General features: G+C 39.8%; 2 protein-coding genes across 2 annotated transcripts; one reads left to right on the top strand and one right to left on the bottom strand.

Annotated features, from left to right (window-relative positions):
* The first annotated feature begins 612 nt into the window (after positions 1-612).
* fgf21 (fibroblast growth factor 21) lies at positions 613-2,452 on the top strand. The gene is made up of 4 exons (XM_034193486.1): positions 613-754; positions 985-1,062; positions 1,175-1,278; positions 2,162-2,452. Exons 1-4 carry the CDS (start codon positions 613-615, stop codon positions 2,450-2,452), a joined length of 615 nt encoding a protein of 204 aa, XP_034049377.1.
* Positions 2,453-11,412: 8,960 nt separating this feature from the next.
* Positions 11,413-21,169, bottom strand: LOC117530737 (potassium voltage-gated channel subfamily A member 1-like). Its single transcript, XM_034193646.1, has 2 exons — positions 20,180-21,169; positions 11,413-12,765 (listed from the first exon to the last, which is right to left on the bottom strand). Exons 1-2 carry the CDS (start codon positions 20,867-20,869, stop codon positions 11,860-11,862), a joined length of 1,596 nt encoding a protein of 531 aa, XP_034049537.1. The 5' UTR covers positions 20,870-21,169; the 3' UTR covers positions 11,413-11,859.
* Positions 21,170-26,337: the final 5,168 nt, after the last annotated feature.

The following is a 26,337-nucleotide window of genomic DNA, read 5'->3' as shown; positions in this document are numbered from 1 at the left end:
ATTTATGAAAATTGTGGGCTTCATGCTGTTTATAAACAAACAGACAAACAAACAGGTGCAAAAACATAATTGGCAGAGGTAAATATCAGAAGTATTAACTTTGTGTTTGTGACTATATGTGTGTGTGTGTGTGTGTGTGTGTGTGTGTGTGTGTGTGTGTGTGTGTGTGTGTGTGTGTGTGTGTGTGTGTGTGTGTTTCCTGATTGTCAGCTTGGACAGTTCAAAGAAGACAAATAATAAAAAACAATAAATAACAAACAGCTCAATTAAATAAAAAAAAACCCTGTATTGCATTTATTAAGTTTGACTGAATTTACATGAACACACCGGCACTCCGAGGAATCTGACAAAAAATACAACTTAAGCACCTCTTCCAAGAAGTTGCGCCTTATAGATTTTCCTCTCATCACAAAATCACATTTACTTTTCTAAACAATTGTCTGACTCATTCTGCTGAAGCAGGACCTCCTCCTTTTGACTCGTTTATAAGGGCACAACCATTGCTGGTGTTTAGAATTTCATCAAAAAAACGACTCTCTTATTTATTTTCTATACTTATTTTATTTGCTATTTATTTTGTATTTATTTGTGTGGATTATATTTTTCTTCTAAATGTCTATGTTTGGCCAAAACGCTTTCTTTTTCTTGACATTTTTTCTCTCGAGCATTCTGTTTTCTTTTTCTTTTTACATCACCGACTCCAATCCGCTTTTGTCCTTCACCAGTCAAGTGAGAGAGACGCACCTCTACACAGGTATTTCTACTGAAATGTTTCATAAAAGCTGCAGTGTGTAAATTTAGAGGTTTTTGTTTTGGCAGAAGTAGAACACAGCATTGATAACCGTCTGTTCATTAGTGTAACAGAAACACAATGTGCAAACTCACCAATAGATGCCACTAAATCCTACATACTGCAGCTTTAAGGAATATTTGTTGCATTAATATTGCTGTTAAAGATCTCAAATTCCACATTTTGCACCCCAGAAAATCACAGAAGAGGACTTTTTCTGCAGATGACCCCTGATGGAAGAGTATCAGGAAGCACTGCTCAGAACCGCTACAGTGAGTGACACAAACATAAGGCGTTACTCAGGGTATCTTTGGTGTGCAAAATGCACAACGTGCACGCGGATGAGCATAAAATAGAAGCATGTTCTGTGCTGTGGCCTTTCAGGTTTGCTGGAGTTGAAATCTGTTCAGCTAGGTCAGGTAGCCATCAAAGGACAGGCTGCAGCTCGCTTTCTCTGCATGGATGGTGCAGGCCGGCTGAGAGGACAGGTAGGGGCGGGGCGGGGGCACCAAACAAAATTTAGCATCTCAGTCTCAAGGCTCTGTGCTCTCTTAGTGAAGAGGAATCTTTCAAGTGGTGAAACAAGCACCAAATTTGGCACAAATACTACTCTTTTGTAAAAGCACGTTAGCCACCTAAATTTTCAATAGGCAGCCAGGTCGGGGTCAATTGAAGAATCACACAGGGGTCAAAATTTGAAAATGATCCAATCATATTGAAAACTATACCACATTATTTGCCCGATCACACAGATTCCAAAAAGGTATAGTTTGGACTATCTGTGACTGAATATTCTGGAGTTATGGGGTTAAAACAGCAAGAATGGTGACAACGGTCAGTTTCAGTTTGCACACGGGTCAAAAGTTCAAGTTTCTATAATTTTGGTAAAAAGTGATGCAAATTATTGGTTGAGCTAATAGGATTAATAAATGGAATTGTTTTGACTGTGTTGAATGTTTGGTCTCCAAAGTAAAGGTCAAACCAGGTCAGCATCCATTGGATTCTATGATGTGACATATATATGTTACATGATAACTAAGAATGATACATGGTGCAAACTATTCCTTTTCCAAACCCTATTAACTCAACCAATCATTCGCATCACTTTTTAACCAAAATTATAGCAATGCTAACTTTTGACCCCTGTACAAACTGATTTGACCTTTGTCACCATTCTTGTTGTTTTCACCCCATAACTCTATAATATTCAGTCACAGATAGTCCAAACTATACAAGTGGCTAACATGCTTTTACAAAGAGTAATGTCTAAGACGTATTTGTGCCAAATTTGGTGCTTGTTTCCAGAAATGAACAACTGTTACAGTTCTCTGCTCCAGTGCTGTTGATATTTTATTGCTCCGTGTCTTTTAGATGCACTATGCAGAAGCTGACTGCGCCTTCAGGGAGCTTCTGATGGCAGATGGATACACACGTTTCCTGTCCTCGTACCACGGACGTGCTGTGTCCCTGGCATCCAAACATTCCCTGGATCATCACTCGCTCCCCTTCACTCGATTCCTCCCACTTACAAACACCCTGACAGCGGAAAGTATGACCCAACAGCCAACAAACAATCAGGAATATTTCAACGTGGACTCAGGCGACCCACTTGGAATGGGTTTAAACTCTCTGCTCAGCCCCCAGTTCTCAGTGGATAAGTAAAGAAAAGGAGCTGCGCACATGGACTGTACATATGTAGGGGAGGTTGGGAACAGCTGTAACAATTTTTGCTTTAGCACCGGTTAGCTCACTGTATTTGTGAGTCAGCGTGAAATATATGGTGTTCCTTGGTGTTACAACAATTTGTGACAATTTGACAATGTAAAGAAATACTGAGGCCATTTTACTGGAAATAGAAGAACCATCCATAGCAATGTCTCCCTCTTTCTGACTGACCATACCTTCAGTCCACTTTCGGTTTGATTCTAATCTCCAGAGATGTCTCCAGGGAGACAGCAGTCCCACTTATTTAATACCATCCAAGTTAGAAAAGGTTGCTATGATATGATATGATATGATATGACAATATGATTAATGGTGTAAAAATAAATAAATATTAATAATAATAACAATGTCAACAGCTGATTGTAATCATGATTTGTACAAAAACAGTATCCACAAAACGCTGAGTCTTTAAGGAGCAAAGATGGGCACAGGATCTCCAATTTAACAACAAATGTGTGAGAAAAGTATTGAAATATTTTAAAACAATATTCCTCAAAGAAAAATGGGAAGAGATTTGCATGTTTCTCCTTCTGCCTTGCATAGTATCATGAAATAATTCCAGGAATCTGAAGGAATTTCAGTGTGTAAAGGGCAATGGTTTCTCAGATGGCACTGCATCAATAGCAGTCATTCATCAATAGCTGATATAACCATGTGGGTAAGGGATTACTTTGGGATATCTTTGTCAAACACTACAATACAGAGTTACGAAGGGCGATTGAGACGTTCTGACCCTAACCCAGAAAAAGTAGAGTGTGATTCTCCATCTTTTGCTTTCTGAGAAACCAACATTTCTTGAGCATGTGTGAAGTTTTGGTTGCAATGCTGAGAAACATTGGTTTCCCGGTATGTAAAATATGAAGAACCATGCCCTACATTTTCTGCGTCAGGCTCAAAACGTCTCAATCGCCCCTCGTACATTAAAAAAAAAAAATCCAACTTAAAACTTTACTGTGGAATTAAAATATATATATTTGACTGCAAAAAAACATGAAATAGCTTGAGTTCATATTATCTACAATGAAATAGAAGACAAAGTAAATGTAAAGATCACTGCAGGTTTTTTTATGTGTGTTTTCTATACAGTCCCAAGTTTTCCCGATTTGGGGATGTATTTATATATGAAATTGAGTGAAATTTGCACTGTAAAACCTGTTAAGTAACAAAAAAATCTTTGAAATTTATTACAAAAACAGTTTTAAGTGACACCAGCTATTTTTTAGAATACTAAATAAAGAAAGTTCCTTTAACTTAAAAGTAAATAGTTGGCCTGATGCAATCCATTTCAACAAACCTTTTCAGTTAAATTGTCAAGTTTTACAGTGCAGTTGACTCATTTCCACTTTAATGCTACAACCTGTTGATATGAAAGATTTGCTTTTCGCCAACCATCTACACTCAACAAAAATATAAACGCAACACTTTTGGTTTTGCTCCCATTTTGTATGAGATGAACTCAAAGATCTAAAACTTTTTCCACATACACAATATCACCATTTCCCTCAAATATTGGCCTTTTATTGTGGGCAGTCTAAGGCACACCTGTGCACTAATCATGGTGTCTAATCAGCATCTTGGTATGGCACACCTGTGAGATGGGATGGATTATCTCAGCAAAGGAGAAGTGCTCACTATCACAGATTTAGACTGGTTTGTGAACAATATTTGAGGGAAATGGTGATATTGGGTATGTGGAAAAAGTTTTAGATCTTTGAGTTCATCTCATACAAAATGGGAGCAAAACCAAAAGTGTTGCGTTTATATTTTTTGTTGAGTATATTGACCATCTAACAAATTATTAAACAGCTGTGAGAGAAACATTAACACACTTTCTTTCCTAGAGGTCATTAATCTGTCGTGGAGAGGCTGATGTACGTATGTTACGGAGACAGGAAAATTATGCAGTGCTACAGCTCATCGCAGCTTAAGAAAAGGTCAGACATCATCACACGTATCAACATGAAAAGCACTTCTGACCTGGTGGACCTCCACGATTAGCAGATTGTGCATGGAGACGGGGCTTTGAATGTGTCCCTCTAACCCCGTCCGTTTGATGTTTTGGTCACTGTGTGATATATCTTTGTAGCTTCTGGTGGGATTCAAACACCAGACTTTTGCTACCATGTCAGTCAAAGGGGAATCCCCACTTGGACAAGCCAGGAAGAATCAACCTGGATTTCACTTTGCTTCCCATCTCAGTTATCTTATCCCAGCAGCTGGAGAAGGCTGAGGGGATGCCCATGTTTTCACCTGGCTGCTACAGACAGATTACTTTTGAGAAGTGGGGATGCACCGGTTGTGTTCCTGGATGGTTGCCAAAGTTTGAAATATGTGCGGCTAACTGTAGCTAAGCTAATGGCATGGCTCGTAAATCATTTATTTTGGTTTCTGACTTTTCACGGGGTTGGACTTGGCACACGTTTATGCCAGGAGCCCTTCCATAAGTCCACATTATTTGGAGAATGAGAACCTTCTGCTTTAGAAGCAAGCAGACTCGCCACTTGCCCTACAGCGTTACACGTTGCTAATGCTAACGAGGGTCGCTAATAGGGTGACCATATACGTATTACCAAAAACCAGGATACCCGGCCCGGCAGTGAGATACTCAAATTATACTCGGTTGGCAGCGCCTACTAATCGGCGGAACTGAAACGGTTGGTAGAACTGGAGTGGTAATACAATTGACAGAATGATTGACAGAACAGCACCTTACTATGTCTCCTACTTTCAAGATATTGATCAATTAGCACGAATCCCTGGAATAGCAGATCACCATATTGGGAACTTCACCCTCACTAACACTAGATGGCACCACACAAGCTTCCGTTCTGCCACTCTGTCACTGTTCTGTCAAGAGTTTGGGCTTCTAATACCGACCTATAGCTTTATATAGCAGCTAAATAACTTGATTATTTTAATGGTGAGGCCTGATCAACTCATCAATACTTGTTTTGGGTGTAATATAAGCAAAAACAACCCATTCTGCGGATACCAGTTGTTCAGTTCCATTCCGCATATAGTTCCGACAATTAGTGGCTCCCCGAATGCTGGTCAATTTAATTGCCCAATGGAAAACAATGAAAACCAGGACACTGTCATCACTTTCTAAAAAAAAAACAAAACATGCAGGACGGCCAGGACAGGATGTGAAAACAGGACATGTCCTGGTAAAACAGGACGTTTGGTCACCCTACACTAATGAAAGTAGTATTTAGGAAAATCTCCCATTGCACTAATCCAATCAGATATTCTACACAATTGTCCTACCATTGAACTCATAAACATTCATTATTTCAATCAATCAATCAATTTTTTTATATAGCGCCAAATCACAACAAACAGTTGCCCCAAGGCGCTTTATATTGTAAGGTAAGGCCATACAATAATTATGTAAAACCCCAACGGTCAAAACGACCCCCTGTGAGCAAGCACTTGGCTACAGTGGGAAGGAAAAACTCCCTTTTAACAGGAAGAAACCTCCAGCAGAACCAGGCTCAGGGAGGGGCAGTCTTCTGCTGGGGCTGGTTGGGGCTGAGGGAGAGAACCAGGAAAAAGACATGCTGTGGAGGGGAGCAGAGATCAATCACTAATGATTAAATGCAGAGTGGTGCATACAGAGCAAAAAGAGAAAGAAACAGTGCATCATGGGAACCCCCCAGCAGTCTACGTCTATAGCAGCATAACTAAGGGATGGTTCAGGGTCACCTGATCCAGCCCTAACTATAAGTTTTAGCAAAAAGGAAAGTTTTAAGCCTAATCTTAAAAGTAGAGAGGGTGTCTGTCTCCCTGATCTGAATTGGGAGCTGGTTCCACAGGAGAGGAGCCTGAAAGCTGAAGGCTCTGCCTCCCATTCTACTCTTACAAACCCTAGGAACTACAAGTAAGCCTGCAGTCTGAGAGTGAAGCGCTCTATTGGGGTGATATGGTACTACGAGGTCCCTAAGATAAGATGGGACCTGATTATTCAAAACCTTATAAGTAAGAAGAAGAATTTTAAATTCTATTCTAGAATTAACAGGAAGCCAATGAAGAGAGGCCAATATATTTGTATAGTATGAACTTGTAGGCCAGGACAGGACGTGAAAACAGGACATGTCCTGGTAAAACAGGACGTTTGGTCACCCTACACTAATGAAAGTAGTATTTAGGAAAATCTCCCATTGCACTAATCCAATCAGATATTCTACACAATTCTCAGTATCTCTAATTACGTTTTGTGTTTTGTTTGTTCCTTTGGTAGCAAATTTGTCCTTTTCTTGGAACTATACAGCAGCAGAAATGCTATATGCACTTCTCTATTGGCATTTATAATTAATCACACTCCATTAAAACCACAAACTGCAGCCTCTTATTAGAAATCTACTAAAATATAATCTTTATTAAAAACAGTTAAGCAGCAAAAGCAATCAAAATTTCACTATTTGACAGAAATAGGTGACAGCAATGCTATAGTATTATATCACAGTTGGCTCCATTGAAAGAATCAAAAATGACATGTTGACTTTATGCATTCTGCAGAAAACGTTTCGTTGCGATTGTGTTCAGTATCATTTGTACATTTCTCAAAACTATTTGCTTCCACTTCAGACATTAAGGCACGACGTGACAGTAGTACTAAGACATTTTAGTTTCAAGGCACAGACATTCACTAAGTCAGCATCATATCAAACACAAGATGATGTACAGAACATTTCAGCTTATTATGTGTTTATATTGTGACCCTGAGAATAAAAACAAAATCCCTCCAGAGTCCGGCATAGCTCTAGATTTTACCAATATTGTTTCAGCATTTTGTCCACAACTATCAATAAATCAGTTCAAGAACCTAACTTGAACAGTTATATGACAAGTTCATGAACCGATCCATACCTGCAAATAAATGTATACTTTTATATAACGGCTGAGTGGATCCTTGTCATTTGATTGGTTGGTTGTATGTCACATGACATGGCTTATTCATACTATTTGCCACTGTGTTTCATTGGCCGTGCAATAGTTCTTTTTTAGCATGCAGTTTTGGTGCTATATGAAATGTGCTGTTGCACACTCCAACCACCGGGTATGCTCACACTACCGGGGGCAGCATTTAGCTAAACATGGCGGAGTTTGTTTTGGTCATGGATGAGGATTTGAAGGAGCCGCTAATTCTTCTAGCACAAAAAATAAAATAATTCACTACACTGGAAACTGTCTGGAGGCATGAAGAGCTGTTAGGATGAAAAGCTGGACAAATTTCTGATGTGATTTTTCGCTGGACTGAGCAACTACATGAACGATTTTTTTTTTTTCTTTTTTTTTTGGATGTACACAAAGTCAGTGCACTGCATCACCGACTACATCATCGCAGTTTTGGACTCCAATTTAAAGTTCGCATTGGACTGTTATGTACCAGTGGAACACCAAAATGTAAGTCCCTTTTCTCTTGTTTAGAAATTAATAAAATATCAAATGACAAGGATCTATTATCACTGTTATATAAAACAGTGATAATAGTTTTTCAAGACAGTTTTTCATTCTTTCAATGGAACGAATATTTAATTCGGTGAAAGATGGAACGTTCCATCTTTCACCAAGTTAACTATTCGCACCATTGCATTGAACTCATAAACAATCATTATTTGTGTAATATGAACTTGTAGGTCATGCCAAACTTTGAAAAATAAGGAGCAACTATTGACACATCTAAGTCAAGAGGTTCTCCAGGTAAAGTATTAAGTAGTAGTGAATCCTATATGGGCCTTGAGGCGCACTGGTGATTACCAAGTAGTGTCAAGTGGATGAGGGTCTACAACTCCCCCTGGATGGGAAGCTGATGCATTACAGGTTACATTCCCAGCCTAAACCAGTAGCCTACCCAGGGTTTATAGCAGAGCGGACTGAAACAGTGTAGAGGAAGTGTCAAGTTTGTGTGACCAGGAATCAAACCATATCTATAGGTACAAAATTCCATATTTCTTGCATCTGATACCTTTCACTCTCTAATTCCTTGGCTGTATTTTGTTTTTAATCAACTGAGCAAAACTTTCACTACAACACTCTTTCCGGACATGATGTGCTTACATGCAGCTTTCAACAGTTCATTGTACAGGGTGAACACAAAAACACTTCTTGGTTTCAAATATGTATAATATCAAAAGTCACATGAATAATTTTACAATTTTGGTATCAACAGTTGTAGAGAAGCTTGAATCTTCGACTGGACTGGGTTGCTTGACGCAAGGACATTTCGCTTCAAATCGCAGAAGCTTCCTCAGCTAAAATTCTTGCTCTGGTAGTCTGACTTCTGTCTTGACTCTTGTAGAGAAGAATAACAGAAGCTACAAAAGCTGGAGTATTAAACCTAACCAGATCCCTCCTACCAAGAGGCAGACTGCTATTGGCTAGTGACTAAACAATTGCTCTAATTAGCACCTATTGTGCTGTAGTTAGCACCCTCCTAATGACAGGGTAGCTGTCCCTCCTAACGATGGGACTGACGCCTCTCCTGACGGCTCTCCTGATGACGTGAATGACTCATTAGCATGAACAAAAGACTGAAACTGCTTAGACCTGAGGACCCCATTGTAAACAGGGGACAAAGCGTGTCTCAGACCCCCTCCCCGGTTAAGGCTGGGTTTCAACTGTTTCACATACAATGCCTCCTTCACTCCTCTCTCAAACCATTTATTTTCTCTGCCTAAGATTTTAACTTCCTTGTCCTCAAACATATGGTTAGTGTCTTTAAGGTGGAGATGAACTGCAGACTGAGGTCCACCGGCGCCCTCTCTGCGGTGCTGGCATAGCCTTTTGTGCAGTGGCTGCTTAGTCTTACCTATGTAGTGTTCGTTACAGTTTTCCTGACATCTGATATAATACACTACATTGCTCTGTTTGTAACTAGGTATCCTGTCCTTAGGGTGAACTAATTTCTGTCTCAAGGTGTTAACAGGTTTAAAGTAAACTGGGATTTTGTGCTGTCTGAAGATCCTCTGTAGTTTGTCCCCTACTTCTGCTGAATATCAACAGTTGCAGAAACTCATCAAGTTTTTTTCTCTTTTGCAGCTTCTTCTTCTAAAAAATTGTAAAATTATTCATGTGACTTTTGATATTATAAATATTTGAAACCAAGGAGTGTTTTTGTGTTCACCCTGTATATCAAATCAATTTTATTTATATAGCGCCAAATCACAACAAACAGCTGCCCCAAGGCGCTTTATATTGTAAGGCAAGGCCATACAATAATTACGGAAAAACCCCAACGGTCAAAACGACCCCCTGTGAGCAAGCACTTGGCAACAGTGGGAAGGAAAAACTCCCTTTTAACAGGAAGAAACCTCCAGCAGAACCAGGCTCAGGGAGGGGCAGTCTTCTGCTGGGACTGGATGGGGCTGAGGTAGAGAACCAGGAAAAAGACATGCTGTGGAGGGGAGCAGAGATCAATCACTAATGATTAAATGCAGAGTGGTGCATACAGAGCAAAAAGAGAAAGAAACACTCAGTGCATCATGGGAATCCCCCAGCAGTCTAAGTCTATAGCAGCATAACTAAGGGATGGTTCAGGGTCACCTGATCCAGCCCTAACTATAAGCTTTAGCAAAAAGGAAAGTTTTAAGCCTACTCTTAAAAGTAGAGAGGGTGTCTGTCTCCCTGATCTGAATTGGGAGCTGGTTCCACAGGAGAGGAGCCTGAAAGCTGAAGGCTCTGCCTCCCATTCTACTCTTACAAACCCTAGGAACTACAAGTAAGCCTGCAGTCTGAGAGCGAAGCGCTCTATTGGGGTGATATGGTACTATGAGGTCCCTAAGATAAGATGGGACCTGATTATTCAAAACCTTATAAGTAAGAAGAAGAATTTGAAATTCTATTCTAGAATTAACAGGAAGCCAATGAAGAGAGGCCAATATGCGTGAGATATGCTCTCTCCTTCTAGTCCCCATTAGTACTCTAGTTGCAGCATTTTGAATTAACTGAAGGCTTTTCAGGGAACTTTTAGGACAACCTGATAATAATGAATTACAGTAGTCCAGCCTAGAGGAAATAAATGCATGAATTAGTTTTTCAGCATCACTCTGAGACAAGACCTTTCTGATTTTAGAGATATTGCGCAAATGCAAAAAAGCAGTCCTACATATTTATTTAATATGCGCATTGAATGACATATCCTGATCAAAAATGACTCCAAGATTTCTCACAGTATTACTAGAGGTCAGGGTAATGCCATCCAGAGTAAGGATCTGGTTAGACACCATGTTTCTAAGATTTGTGGGGCCAAGTACAATAACTTCAGTTTTATCTGAGTTTAAAAGCAGGAAATTAGAGGTCTGTAAGACAATCCTGCAGTTTAGCTAATTGGTGTGTGTCCTCTGGCTTCATGGATAGATAAAGCTGGGTATCATCTGCGTAACAATGAAAATTTAAGCAATGTCGTCTAATAATACTGCCTAAGGGAAACATGTATAAAGTGAATAAAATTGGTCCTAGCACAGAACCTTGTGGAACGCCATAATTAACCTTAGTCTGTGAAGAAGATTCCCCATTTACATGAACAAATTGTAATCCATTGTGCAGTGGTGCATTGTATGCACCACTCTCCAATGAGAGTGGTGCATACCTCCAGCAAGGGTGATAGTTGACCTTTCCCCAACATGTAGATTGGCACCTCAATCCTTTCGTAAGTCATTTGCATCCTACAGCCATATTTTGTCTTGAGAATTTGACAAAAATGTTAGAAACACCAGATTTCTTGAAGAAAGATGGAAAAAAAATCCTTATCTCTATTTTCTGGATCTGCTCCAAAACTGTATGGGCCAGTTTCACATCCCTCCACCACATTTCATGAAGATTACTTTAAAAGTTTTTGAATTGTCCTGTGAAAAGTAAAAAAAAAAAAAAAAAAAAAAAAAAAAAAAAAAAAAAAGCATTTCCACCTTGGAGGAGATAAATATTGTAGCTTTCCTGTTCATAAAATTAGATTGTCTTTGAAGGGGGCGTGGCTTGACAATGTGCAGCTATGGTGCGGTGCAAACTGCTCATGTACCATGAGGAATTTGTACAGCTGGCCAGGTTCTATGTAGGTCCATAACAGGCAAGAAATCTGCAGGCATCACTAGGACCTTTGATCCAAAAAGATCCGGACTAGCTAAGGAGAGATTTGGGGGTTTTTTGACGACTGAATAAACAAGCAACACACACATGTGCAAACAGTAAATTGTCCATGTGGGACAATCTATTGGAAGGAGTAATAAATAATAAAGTTGTCATAAAAAATCTACTTTTTATATATTTATCATTTGATTTGACTTAAATCAATACCCAAATTGTTTGTCCATTTGCTTTTACAAGGGTACAAATCATGCTCACTTTCCTTACACTTGAGTAACCAGCAGTTCCCTCAGATACATATTTCCACCTCTGCAGTCTGTGCTTTGACTGGTACAAAGTCCACTCAACAGAGTCCCATTCAGAGGGTTGCAAATGCCTTCAATGGGATAATAATCTCCCTCTAGATCTTTATCTTCTTCATCTGTGGCCTCTTCCTCTGCCTCCTCGTCATCCCACAGTGCAGTCTTGACGTGGGTATATTCGGTTTGGTCCTCACATTCAGTCTCACGATGATAGAAGTAGCTAAAGTTGGACACTATTACAGGTACGGGCAAAGAGATCGTGAGCACACCTGCGATGGCGCACATAGAACCCACCAATTTGCCCCATACTGTTTCGGGGTACATGTCTCCATAGCCCACTGTGGTCATGGTGACCACTGCCCACCAGAAAGCATGTGGGATGCTGATAAAAGCTGTGTTGGCGTGGTCAGCTTCAGCAAAGTAGATGGCGCTAGAGAAGAGGATGACTCCAATAAACAAAAAGAAGATAAGGAGCCCCAGTTCTCGCATGCTGGCCCTCAGTGTCTGCCCAAGGATCTGGAGGCCCTTGGAGTGACGAGACAGCTTGAAGATCCTGAAGACCCTCACTAACCTGATGACTCTGATGATGGCCAAGGATGTGGCTGGAGAGTTGTCGTTGTCCTTGGCCAGCTCCGTTCCCAGCGTGACAAAATAAGGCAGGATGGCACTGAAATCAATTATGTTCATGATGTCTTTGAAGAAGTGCGTCTTGCTGGGGGAACAAGCGAAGCGCATGATGAGCTCGAAGGAGAACCAACAAATGCACATGGTCTCCACAATGAAGAAGGGGTCCTGGAAAACACTGGGTGGAGGAGGTATGTTCTCTGTTGTGTTCTTAGCATGAGACAGGTACTTGTAATAGTTTTCCTGAAGTGAAGGAGACAGAACAGACAGGATATATATATATATATATATATATATATATATATATATATATATATATATATATATATATATATATATATATATATACATATATATATATATATATGTCAAAGGTATCACCATAATGCCTCAGTCAGTCTTACCAAAAAGATATCAGATTTAACTCTCAGTCTAAATCTTTGCAATCTGTGGCTTTGCTTGCATTTTCCCAAAGAGATGATATGCTTGCTTGTGTAACCCGATTTAATAGCTTCCAAGCATTATGTACTACTACAGTACTGCTGACCTTTGAGGCGATAGACACAATGGCCAAAATGGCCTCTATCATATTAGCTAACTGTGATGCACATAATTGTATAAAATTCTGTTTAAATAAAATAAAACATTGCAAATTTAGATTAATATTCAAGTGTATTCATATTCTCTCAGGTGTAAGACAAGTTTAGACAGCACAAATGCTTTCCTCCCATGGAATTTTTAACTTATCTGGGTAGCTAGCATAGAGATGAAAAAAAAGACTACAGCAGACATTGAACTCTTTTGTGTGATATTCATCCAACATCTTGTATGAGGAATTGCAATGGCGTTTTTGGGTGAAACTCAATATTTTAAATATACTCCGCTAGCCTTCTCTTTAAATAACACCACATAAGCCAAGTGATTTTGATAATTGTGGTTTTTGTTATTAAAATTAAACATTTATCACTATGATTGTAATTTTCATTTTCCTGTGTTATCATCCAGGCAATGACGTTGTGATTCTGATTCTGGAGCATTCGGTAGTTAACACCTAGATAATCGGTTGTTCTCTTCTTCGAGCGTTTGTGGTGTAAGCAGTAAGCATCTTTGCTTCAAGATGGCAGCCCTAAGTATTCCTTACTGGCTGGTTTAGCCAAGGAAAATGTCGGTTCTACTCTTTTTTATCTCTATAGTAGCCACCACATGAGCTAGGTACTAGCTAGCTAGCTCAGTTATTACAGTGGTTTTGCAGTGGTAGCTTGGTAAGTTAGCATGTATATGTATCAAAAACAAGTGTATTACACTTGTTCGTGAATATACCATGTATTCGGCTAATATGGCGAAGTTAGCTGCAAGCCATTTAGAGATTTTATCAAATAAATTAAGGTGAACATTTGGGGCACTGCATATTTATATATCTCTGCAAAATTTTGACATGATTATTGCAATTAATCCATCATTTGTCAGTGCATATCTTGAAACATACTCAATTTCAGCAGCCTGAAGTTCAAGCTAATCCCCACCATTTCATTCCGATTAACTTTTGGCTAAAACTGTTTGACATCTGTGGCTCTAAATCGCAACCTCAGCTGAGCCCCCCCGTCTTTCCATCTTCCCTGCCAGTTACTATTTCAAAGAAGCACCAAAATATTTTATGTTTGGCATCAAGTATTACGGATTATTTAGGGATGCTACGGATAGCCATCAGGATCATCTAAATAAATGAAGCCCAGAGTGTTTCTCACAGCTTTCAGTAGCAAGTCATTCACAAGCGTTTATTACTAAAGGTGGACATGTATGTGTTGATCAGCTCCAAGGGCTCTCCTAAGACTATATATAAACTTGTGAGATCTCCGAGCGGAAACATGAGAGTGTCTCATGACCACGCCTTGTCCATCTCCACCTTCGTCTCCATCACATCTCCTGAGCTGCTGTAATATCGCCGCGGCAGTTCAAAAGTGTCCGCTGCTGACTTGGACAGGAGTAAGTTACAGTAGTTTCCTGGCAGCTCCCTTGTGCAAAGGTCTAGCAAAGTAGTCCTGCAGGAATGTGTTAACACGATCCCGTGTGCCGGCGTATTAGACATTTCCTTCTTCAATTCGAAGAGGCCGGAAGGTTTTAGCTCATCTTTGCCAAAGTGCTAAGTCACTTGTGTGACATTTTTTCAACACGTTTAGCAGCACCATTATGTTCTATATCCTTTCTTTCCTTTCATTTGTATCCCAGGCACCTCCTGTCACTCCCCGTACCCTTTCACGCTTCCTCAATCCAAGTGTATCAAATTTAACAGCAGACTAAAATAATCACTCCATAAGCTTTCCTGAAACTTTTTCTCTCTCTCTCTCTCCCCCTGGTGTGCTTCCAGGCCTACTGGCCAATAGTTACCTCCATGTCAGTACTTTTCCTCTCAACACACTGTAGTACACACCAAGTACATGTTTACCTAAACACCTGCTGCCCGTGAGGTCATGCTTCCATTTTAGCCATGCGCTCACATATCCCATTCAAAACCTTCTGAATGGACTTTCTTAATTTGTAAATTCCCAGTAGAAAGAGTGAAACTGTCTTTTTAAAATTAACTACTCAGGGGTGTCAAACTGGGGGCCTGTCAGCCAGTTAAAGCCCTTGAGGTATAAGTTAAAGTTAGGCTTTCATCACCATTCACATAATTGTTAAGAGTTGTCCTCAATACTGGTATCAATACCATGGGTTTAGTTTAAAGTTTTGTTGTATTTATGATGTCGTAATTGTCTGAAAAATGCGTTTTTCAGGATATCTCTGAAGCCAATAGGGCAAGAGGTGACCCAAAGCTTATATTAATCACCTATTTGTCATACCATTCAGTATTTTCACAAGTATAAGCTACACCTGTTAAGAGAAAAAAAAACATATATAAGTCACACCAGAGTGTAAGTTGCATTTACTACCTCATTCAACAAGAAGCAAAATGAATTTAATTGCCACATTATTTATTTATAAGGCACATGGTGTTAAGCACAGCTAACAAGCTAATTAAAGTCACTATACATAGCACAAAATGTGAGTTAACTGCTTCTTTAACACTGAACATATGATCATGTTTGAGGTGAACGTGCAATGCAATTAAATGTTTGAAAACTCTTTTATAGTACATTTATATATAAAAAAAAAACAATAAACCCACTGTTGTGTTAGTAGAGAAGCTTGAATCTTCAACTGGACTGGGTTGCTTGACGTGAGGACATTTCGCTTCAAATCACAGAAGCTTCCTCAGCTAAAATTCTTGCTCTGGTAGTCTGACTTCTGTCTTGACTCTTGTAGAGAAGAATAAACCAGAAGCCAACAAAAGCTGGAGTTTTTAACCTAACCAGACCCCTCCTACCGAGAGGCCGACTGCTATAGGCTAGTGACTAAACAATAGCTCTAATTAGCACCTATTGTGCGCTAGTTAGCACTCTCCTAATGATGGGATGGAAGCCTCCCCTGATGGCTCCCTTGATGACTCTCCTGATGACGTGAATGACTCATTACCATGAACAAAAGACTGAAACTGCTTTGACCTGAGTACCCCATTGTAAACAGGGGACAAAGCGTGTCTGAGACCCACCCCCAGGTTGAGGCTGGGTTTCAACTGTTTTACAAAGAATGCTTCCTTGACACCTCTCTCAAACCATTTCTTCTCTCTGGCTAAGATTTTAACTTCCTTGTCCTCAAACGTGTGGTTAGTGTCTTTCAGGTGGAGATGAACTGCAGACTGAGGTCCACTGGTGACCTCTCTGCGGTGCTGGTATAGCCTCTTGTTTAAAGGTTGCTTAGTCTCACCTATGTAGTGTTCATTACAGTTATCCTGACATCTGATATAATACACTACATTGCTCTGTTTGTAACTAGGGATCCTGTCCTTAGGGTGAACTAATACTGCACCCCATTCACCCTAAGGACAGGATCCCTAGTTACAAACAGAGCAATGTAGTGTATTATATCAGATGTCAGGATAACTGTAATGAACACTACATAGGTGAGACTAAGCAACCTTTAAACAAGAGGCTATACCAGCACTGCAGAGAGGTCACCAGTGGACCTCAGTCTGCAGTTCATCTCCACCTGAAAGACACTAACCACACGTTTGAGGACAAGGAAGTTAAAATCTTAGCCAGAGAGAAGAAATGGTTTGAGAGAGGTGTCAAGGAAGCATTCTTTGTAAAACAGTTGAAACCCAGCCTCAACCGGGGGGTGGGTCTCAGACACGCTTTGTCCCCTCAAAGCAGTTTCAGTCTTTTATTCATGGTAATGAGTCATTCACGTCATCAGGAGAGTCGTCAAGGGAGCCATCAGGGGAGGCTTCCATCCCATCATTAGGAGAGTGCTAACTAGCGCACAATAGGTGCTAATTAGAGCTATTGTTTAGTCACTAGCCTATAGCAGTCGGCCTCTCGGTAGGAGGGGTCTGGTTAAAAACTCCAGCTTTTGTTGGCTTCTGGTTTATTCTTCTCTACAAGAGTCAAGACAGAAGTCAGACTACCAGAGCAAGAATTTTAGCTGAGGAAGCTTCTGTGATTTGAAGCAAAATGTCCTCACGTCAAGCAACCCAGTCCAGTCGAAGATTCAAGCTTCTCTACTATGGAAACCACCTGGACAACTGAGAGCCTACACAGAAACCACTGTTGTGTTGTTCAGTTTTTGCACAGAACTCTTAAAATAACTGTCCTTGTTGTTCAACATAGTCCTAATACGTTTTCTTTCAAATAGAATGAAAATGTGATATTTCCTTTTTTTTTATTCACAAGTGTGGTCTTCCAATTAAAAAATACATTATTTCTGAAGAACAAAGAATGTTATTTTCATCTTCTGTCTCCTCCAAGCTACATCTTTAGAAGGAGAAGAAGATAGCCTCTGCTGAAAGATTATCTTAAGATTATTTTCGTGATCGGACGAAAGACTGGATTTTATTTGATTCTCTGTGCACAGCGTGGAGTTTGCTGTTTGGGAATATTCCAGTTTGTCATTTAATAATTGATAGATGACCACTCGCAGATCGGTTGATTTGAGCCCAAGAACACAACGCAAACTCTGATGTTTCAGAAAACTCTGGTTTCAGTTGTGGATTTATTTTGTATTTTGTATGTATTTTGTTTATGCTCTGTTTCTCTGCTGTGCGCCGCAGCAGCACGGGAACAAACGTCCATTTATTCAGTTGTTTACTAAGCACGTTTTGCTGTTTGATAAAGATGTTTATTCATATTTACTTGAATTGAGCATGACTGCTAATTGTATTTTATCCCTGGGGCCTGACGATCGTGAAAAATATGAGGAAAAGGTTGTATTAGTGATGCCATCACATTTGTTCATATAACGAAGGCTTTAAGTGTGACCCAACTGTGATAAACGCATGCTCATTTATTACCTCCATCAAGGAGGTTATGTTTTCGGTCACATCTGTTTGTTGGTTGGTTGGTCGGTTGATTTGTTAGCAGGATTACCCAAAAAATCCTCAACAGATTTCAATGAAATTTTTACCAGGGGTGTATCTTGGCCTAACGTAGAAGTCATTAAATTTTGGTAATGATCCGGAACACGATCCGGATCCAGTAATTTTTTTAAGGATTCTTTATCATTGCAGGATAGGGCCAATTTCAAATTTTTTGTATCTAACTTCATGAAGACGGGTCACAAAGGCTGAACAAAAATTAAGTAATGACACAACAATAATTTAGCATTTGTTTCTCCTCACTGAACTAACTTGTTATGAGAAAATAAAAAATAAAATACTTGTGTAGTTCATGCAGTTTCTCTTTATAAATACATTTGCTGAAGATCTAAGGGTTTAACCCTCTGGGGCCAATGCCGTTGTATACTTTACTAAATTATAAATAACTTTTTAACGATATGAGCTAGAAACTTTTTTTGCTGAAACGTTAACTCCGCGAACATTCGAGCCACCGTCCACCATCTTTGTACTCCTCATAGAAGCTGTGTGATGACATGAGCACTGTGAGTGTCCAATAGGTTCACCGTCACATGGTTTTCCAAAATCCAGTTGTAGGGCAGATTCACCTCACGTGACACACCAAAGATTGTTTTTAGGAGTGATGTGTTACTAGTTTATTATAGTTTGCTGTGTTTTTGTGAATAAATGTGTGTGGAAAATAATTTCCGCTTTACTTTTTTCTTTCTTATTTCTGATTGTAAACCTTTATTACACTTATAAAACACAACTATAGCATATATATTTTGAAAGTACAGGCTGTCCTGAAAAAAAAGAGACATAAAACTTGATTGTGGGATGCAGGGAGAGCTATTAACAGCAATAATAACATTTATGCCAGGTGAGTGAACTGTCCAAAAAATGCTCTTGGACCCCAGAGGGTTAACCACTGAATCTGAAACATGACGTAGATGCATGAAACGAAGTGAAGTAAGTCTCTTTGCCAAAGGGTATTCCATGTAACGTCAGTGACCCTATGGCCTTGGTGGAGGTTTGCGCTCTCTGAGTGCTTCTAGTTATTTATTTGTTCATTATTATTATTATTATTATTATTATTATTTATTTATTTATTTATTTATTTGGGGAGGTGATGGTCTAGTGGTTAAGCGCTGGAATTCAGACCAGAGGGAACCGGAAAATCACTGAGGACCCTTGGGCAAGGTCCTTAATCCCCAAGTTGCTCCCGGTGTGATGTGAGCGTCTTGCATGGCAGCAACCTGGCATCGGTATGTGAGTGTGTTTGTGTGAATGGGTGAATGTGAAGCATAATTGTAAAGCACTTTGAGCATCTGATGCAGATGGAAAAGCGCTATATAAATGCAGTCCATTTACCATTCATTTATAAAAGATAATTAATTAATTAAATTAAAATTTAAAAAAGTTCAATGTTGTGTTTCTCATTTCCACTTTCATAAATGTGTAGCAGCAGACTACAAAAGTTGCAGGAGCCATTCCAATTAGTAAAAAAAAAAAAAAGTGACATTCCCTGGAAAAAACAACAGTATAAATGACGTTGTGACAATATCAGTAAAATGTCATGATATAGTCAGAAAAAATACGACTTTTCCACTGAAATACAGAAATATATTATACTTTTTTCAGTGTTATTTCATTGGTGTTTGTACAAATCTGTATTTTTTTTTAGCAAATACTTGATCACAATTTGATTGCATATTATTTGATTTTTTTTTATCTTCTTTCCCATTGCGTAGTTATGAGCATGCATGTTCGATTTCTGAATATCAGAAACAAAAAGAATACAATGCGCATCAGTTTTATAATTTGTTTCTAAGAAAATTTGGAAATGTATATTGTGCTTTATAAAAGCTAATATACTTTATTATAAAATCACCTGTTGAATTTTGAATCCAAAGTTTTCTTTGAAGGTTCATTCAGGCTTCCTGAAGGACACATGTCTGTCTGGTAACTTAAATTTGAAACCACTGATCTACACTACGTCATCTTTTTGGTTTCTCAAGGGCTTGACATTTGAACTCCAGCACTCAACAAACTCTGTCACTTTCCTCTATCAGTGCATCACCAGAGCTGATGTTCACTACAGATAAAGAGGCCATGTGTTGACCGAAACTGGTTTGAGAAAATGAAATAAAAGTGGCAGGAGTAGCTTCCTACTCGACATCTAAACATTCCAACCCTCCTTCTTTGACCCATCGTGTTCTCTCCATTTTTTACCTCTCGTATCTCTTTCTCCAGCCTGAAGTCAGGCAGCGTCTCCAGGCAGAAGATGAGAATGGACACCACAATGACCATCACACTGATGATGGCAATGATACGAGCCCCCGACGAAGACTCTGGGTGCTCAAACAACATCCACAGTCTTTTCTGGATTTCGTTGGATGGTAAGGGCCTCTCCTCCTCTTTCGGAAAGCCTTCATCCTCCTTGAACCGGTTCATAACGTCCTCTCCCAGCTCGTAGAACAGCAGCTCGTCCATGAAGATGTCCAGGGGTATGTTCGCCGGCCTCCGAAGTCGCCCCCCTGACTGGTAAAAATACAGAATGGCATCAAAGCAGGCCCGGTTGCGGTCCAGGAAGAGCTCGTTTCGTAGTGGGTCAAAGTATCGAGACCGCCGTCTGGGGTCACCAAGCATGGAGTCGGGGAACCTGGCTAAGGTCCGAAGCTGAGTTTCATAACGCATCCCTGAGACATTGATGGCTAGTCTTTCACTCAGCCCCCATCCACTTCTCCACAGAGTACCAGAGCGCCGGCTCTCCTTCTTCTTCTTCTCTTTGTCATTCCCTTTGAGTTCCTTCTCTCCTTTTTCCTCAGCGTTCAGCTCGTTCTTCAGCCGCTTATCCTTGTCTCCGTCGTCCGCTCTCTCCCCGCCTCCTCTTGCATCTTCCCATTCATCTGTGCTGTCCATCCCCGTTTGTATTCCAGGCCAGGATCCTCCGGAATCAGCTTTAATGGGAATTTATCAAACAGCTGGACCTAAGGCTTAAAACTGAAAGAACAGAGTTCAGTCAACAGACGGGGCAGTCGATCTTAAAATTTGACGTCCACAGCACTGAGTGAGAGGAGACATTGACTTACTTTGTGTGAGGCAGCAGCTGGCACAGATACGGCAGGTTGAAAAAACATTTTTCGTCTCGTGTGGTTTGTCAGTTTGTTAGTCTTTAGATGTTGTTGCGTCCATCAGTCCCACCAGAGTGGTCTTGCTGTCTGTCTTCAGTGGGCACTCCACCACAGGACCTCTGCCGATGCAAACTCTCGGTCCGAGTTGCACACACGTGTCACTCCTGGTCGTTTGCTCCGGGGACATTGACAGTTTTGTCCTTCTCTCTCTAGCTGCCTCATGTTGTCCGTCTTGCTTTTTTTTTGAGGGGGGGGGGGTGGTTGTAATGCTGTTCTGTTGAAATTTAATCTCCGTTAGACCCCTTCTACCCCCCGTCCTTTCCCTCCATTTTAGCTATGGGGGCAAGAGAATCTTCACCTCCTTATCAAATGTCACCCCGTTCTGCCAGGCACTGCTGGCAATAAACCTCTATCAAGCATGGTACTCTGACTGACAGAGCAGCTCCACTGGTCTGTGGAGTTACGTCTTCATAACATTTTTAAGTAATTATCAAAAACTAGAAAACAAAGGCGCACATCCACTAACATCCGATACCATTGATAGTCTATGAGCCAGTCATCAATTTTTACCTAATTGTTCCCACTTAAGGTGACAAAACAACACTTAGAATCCAGCCTCAGTGTGTCATGTCCTACACAAAAATGTATGATAACCATCCCAGGGTGGTAGCTGTAGCCAGGTAGGGGTCAATGAAGAATTACACAGAGGTCAAAATGTAAAAATGTTCCAATCGTGTTAGAAACTGTACCACATTATTTGTCTGATCATAAAAATTCCAAAAAGGTATAGTTTGGATTATCTATGATGGAATGTTCTGGAGTTATGGGGTTAAAACAGCAAAAATGGTGACAAAGGTCAGTTTCAGTTTGTACAGGGGTCAAAAGGTAAAGTTGCTCCAATTTCAGTAAAACATGATGCAAATTATTGGTTGAAATAAAAGAAATAATAAATAAAAAATAATAATTAATAATTAATAATCATAATTAATCATTAATAATAAATAAATGAAATAGTTTTGACTGTGCTGAATATTTGGTCTCCAAAGTAAAGGTCAAACAAGGTCGATGTACATTGGCTTCTAAGACATGTGACATGATAACTAAACATGACAGATGGTGCAAACTATTCCTTTTTAGAACCCTATTAACCCAACCAATAATTTGCTTTTTTTTTTTTTTTTTTTTTTTTTTTTTTTTTTGCTGAAATTCAAGCAACTTTAATTTTTGACCCCTGTAGTCCATGAGCCAGTCATAAATTTTGACCTAATCGGTACCACTTAAGTGGAAAAAAAACAACACTGAGAATCCAGCCTCAGTGTGTCATGTCCTACACAAAAATGTATGATAGCCATCCCAGGGTGGTAGCTGTAGCCAGGTAGGGGTCAATGAAGAATTACACAGAGGTCAAACTTTAAAAATGGTACAATCATGTTGAAAACTATATCACATTATTTGTCTGATCATAACAATTCCAAAAAAGTATAGTTTGGACTATCTATGATGGAATGTTCTGGAGTTATGGAGTAAAAACAGCAAAATGGTGACAAAGGTCAATTTCAGTTTGTACAGGGGTCAACAGTTAAAGTTGCTCCAAAAAAATTATGCAAATTATTGGTTGAAATAAAAGGATCAATAAATGGAATAGTTTTGACTGTGTTGAATGCTTTGTCTCCAAAGTAAAGGTCAAACAAGGTCAACATCCATTGAATTCTATGACATGTGACATATGTTACTTTGTAACATTATAACTAAGCATGACAGATGGTGCAAACTATTCCTTTTTAGAACCCTGTTAACCCAAAGAATAATTTGCATAATTTGTTTACTGAAATTGGAGCAACTTTAATATTTGACCCCTGTACAAACTGAAATTGACCTTTGTCACCATTTTTGCTGCTTTGACCCCATAACTCTAGAACATTCCATCATAGATAGTCCAAACTATACCTTTTTGGAATCGATATGATCAGACAAATAATGTGATACAGTTTTCAACATGATTGGAGCATTTTTAAAGTTTGACCTCTGTGTAATTCTTCATTGACCCCTACCTGGCTACAGCTACCACCCTGGGATGGCTATCATACATTTCTGTGTAGGCCATGATACACTGAGGCTGGATTCTAAGTGTCATTTTTTTCCCCTTAAGTGGTACCGAAAACAGGCTTGGCCCATGGACTACTGTACAAACTGAAACTGACCTTTGTCACCATTTTTGCTGTTTTTACCCCATAACTCCAGAACATTCAGTCATAGATTGTCCATACTACACACCTTTTTGTAATCGTTATGATCAGACAAATAGTGTGGTGTAGTTTCTAACATGATTGGAGCATTTTTACATTTTGACCTCTGTGTAATTCTTCATTGACCCCTAGCTGGCTATAACTACCACCCTGGGATGGTTATCATACATTTTTGTGGAGGCTATGGTACAGTAAGGCTGGATTCTAAGTGTTGCTTCATCACCTTAAGTGGTACCAAAAACCTGCTTGGCCCATGGACTATGGCTGGGTTGTTCTATCCAGATGGCTGGATTCCTTGAATGGAATATTGATTTCATCTAATGTGACATTGCCCCAGGTGATACATCTTAACATTAGCAAATGTTTTAGAGTCCCTGCCCCAGCCTCACATATTAAATGCATAAAGCACCAGTTTGACACAAGAATTTCAATGAACACCACCTCCAGCGCAGTCATAGGCATAAATCTGTCCGAATGCCAGCATAAACCTGGCGTAGGACAGTATGTGCATAGTGTGAAGTCAACTAGCACTCTGGGTGTGAACTAAGTTGAAATTCTATTTTCAAACATGATTAATACATTGAATATTGAAATAACTCACCATATTTGTTCGATCCATCACCACTGAACACCAGGATGAAAATAGTTGACACATTGCGGTCAGACTGGTCTTCGAAACACAAATGGCCATTTTCAAAAGATTGAGTAGAACTAGATCGGCTGTTGTCATGGATATGTGACGTCACATTGTGGTGCTGTAAAGTAGAGGTGGGCAGATCGATCCTAATATCGATAATATCGATACCAACACTGGTATTGATATTGAACAATCCTCATGTAAAAAGATCGATACTCAAGCTTTTTTTCTCTCCCGCATGGACTGACTGCAGATTCAGCAAAGTCTCCTCTCTGTCTGTAAGAGCAGCGCTGCACTGTGTCACACAACACGGAGCAATGCACCTTTGTATTGTGGTTTGTCAGCCCTCTACCTCTAGGTCTTTTGGATCCTTTTGATCTATGAAGCTTAAATATGAAAAAGTATCAGTATCGATATCGGCGATACTGGGCCTGTATTTACTTGGTATCGGATCAATACCAACATTCCCGGTATCGCCCACCTCTACTGTAAAACATCATGTTGATGCTACGCTATGTGAGGTAATGTATGTGTTTATATTGGCCAGCGTTTATCACTGTTACCAACTAGCATAAAATCAATATTTAAGATTATTGACTGTGAGAAGGTGATGGTGGTTAAAGCGGTGGGCTTGAGACCAGAGGATCCTCGGTTCAAACAATCACTAGGGGCTGTATCCCCCATTTGCTTCCAGTGTGCAGTTGAGCATCTTGAATGGTGGCACATGGACATTAGTGTGTGAGTGTGTGTTTATGGGTGAATGTGAAGCATCATTGTAAAGCTGTTTAAGCTTCTGATTCAGATGTAAAAAGCGTAATACAAATGCAGTCAGTTTACCATGTAGCAACTGGGGCAGTGTGACATCAGAGGAAATTAATGTTCCTTTGAAGAGCTCCTATCATCTGGACTAACCAATCCAATCAATGGTTGACTGGCCGTCCATCCATCCATCAGTCTATACGCAATCATCAATAGCAGCAATCATCAATAGCAGCAATCATCAAAGGTGTGTCCAGCACTTGGAGGAATAAGGCTGTATTAAAAAAAAGCAATTTGTAACAATCCTCCAAATAAGATGTTACTCTGAGCTCCCAGCAGAGGGCGCTGGTGTCTTGAGCACCAATGGAGAAAATGTAGAAAAGGGCCTCTGGCGACATTTCCTGATTTCTCCTTTAAAAAATGTCGAGGGAAACAATACTCTGGTTTGTAGCAGCTTCAGAATGCAAACGAGTTTAGCAAATGTTTGACAGGAATTAATTTATGTCCAAAGGATTTTGCTCAGCATCACACATTGTGAGCTTGAACAAAGAAAAACAAGGAAGGAGGAACCGGATCACAAAATGCTTTTTTTTTATAAGCAGTAGGAACAAATTAGAACTCCCATGAATTTGACAAAAATGCATTTTAAAATTTGTCCACACTGTCCAAGATTGTCAAAAAAGACTAAATACACTCAATCTCCTTTTTTTTCATCGATTGAGGAAGTCCAGATAATACCAGCGAGTCTGTGATAAGAACGTGAAGCACACAAAATTTCCGTAACTCCATAAAAACAACTGACCAGTTGCCTCTGAAATTTTGGGTGTGAACTTTGGGTTATGTTGGCATGTTTTAATATGCACATTGCCATAACATATAATAAATCAGACAGGCCTGTCATGTTGCCTGTGAAGCCTTGTTGCTATTTTTAGGGTCATGAAGGCCACTGTTGTTTGTACGAGCAATAATGACAGTTTTGAAATTCATATAACTAATCCACACATTTACAGTACATCGGGAAGATATTCACAGCACTTCACTTTTTCCACATTTTGTTATGTTACAACCTTATTCCAAAATGGAGTAAATTAAAATTTTTCCCTTTCAAAATTCTACTCACAACACCCCATAACGACAACATGAAAAAGGGTTTTTTGTTTTTTGTTTTTTGCAAATTTATTAAAACTGAAAAAAAAGAAGAAGTCACCAGTACATAAGTATTCACACCCTTTGCTCAATACTTTCTTGATGCACCTTTGGCAGCAATTACAGCCTCAAGGCTTCTTAAATATGATGCCACAAGCTTGGTGCACCTTTGAGCAGTTTTGTCCATTCTTCTGTGCAGCACTTCTCAAGCTCCATCAGGTTGGATGGGGAGCGTCAGTGCACAACCATTTTCAGATCTCTCCAGAGATGTTCAATTGGATTCAGGTCTGGGCTCTCAAGGGTCACTCAAGGACATTCACAGAGTTGTCCCGAAGCCACTCCTTCTATAGCTTGGCTGTGTGCTTAGGGTCATTGTCCTGCTGAAAGATGAACTGTCACCCCAGTCTGACGTCAAGAGCGCTCTGCAGGTTTTCATCTCTGCAGGAAGCAGAGTTGTAGTCTTACACA

This window comes from Thalassophryne amazonica, chromosome 18, assembly GCF_902500255.1.
Source record: "Thalassophryne amazonica chromosome 18, fThaAma1.1, whole genome shotgun sequence".
NCBI classification, from domain to species: Eukaryota; Metazoa; Chordata; class Actinopteri; order Batrachoidiformes; family Batrachoididae; genus Thalassophryne; species Thalassophryne amazonica.
The sequence above is the reverse complement of the archived record's forward strand: the minus strand, read 5'-3'. Positions and strand labels throughout refer to the sequence as shown.

Coding starts and splice junctions, on each gene's coding strand:
- LOC117530737 (XM_034193646.1), bottom strand. CDS start 20,869: ATGGACAGCACAGATGAATGGGAAGATGCAAGAGGAGGCGGGGAGAGA. Junction 12,766..20,179: donor TGGAGAAAGAGATACGAGAG/GTAAAAAATGGA, acceptor CCTTCACTTCAG/GAAAACTATTACAAGTACCT.
- fgf21 (XM_034193486.1), top strand. CDS start 613: ATGTCTATGTTTGGCCAAAACGCTTTCTTTTTCTTGACATTTTTTCTC. Junction 755..984: donor AGAGACGCACCTCTACACAG/GTATTTCTACTG, acceptor TTTGCACCCCAG/AAAATCACAGAAGAGGACTT. Junction 1,063..1,174: donor CACTGCTCAGAACCGCTACA/GTGAGTGACACA, acceptor GTGGCCTTTCAG/GTTTGCTGGAGTTGAAATCT.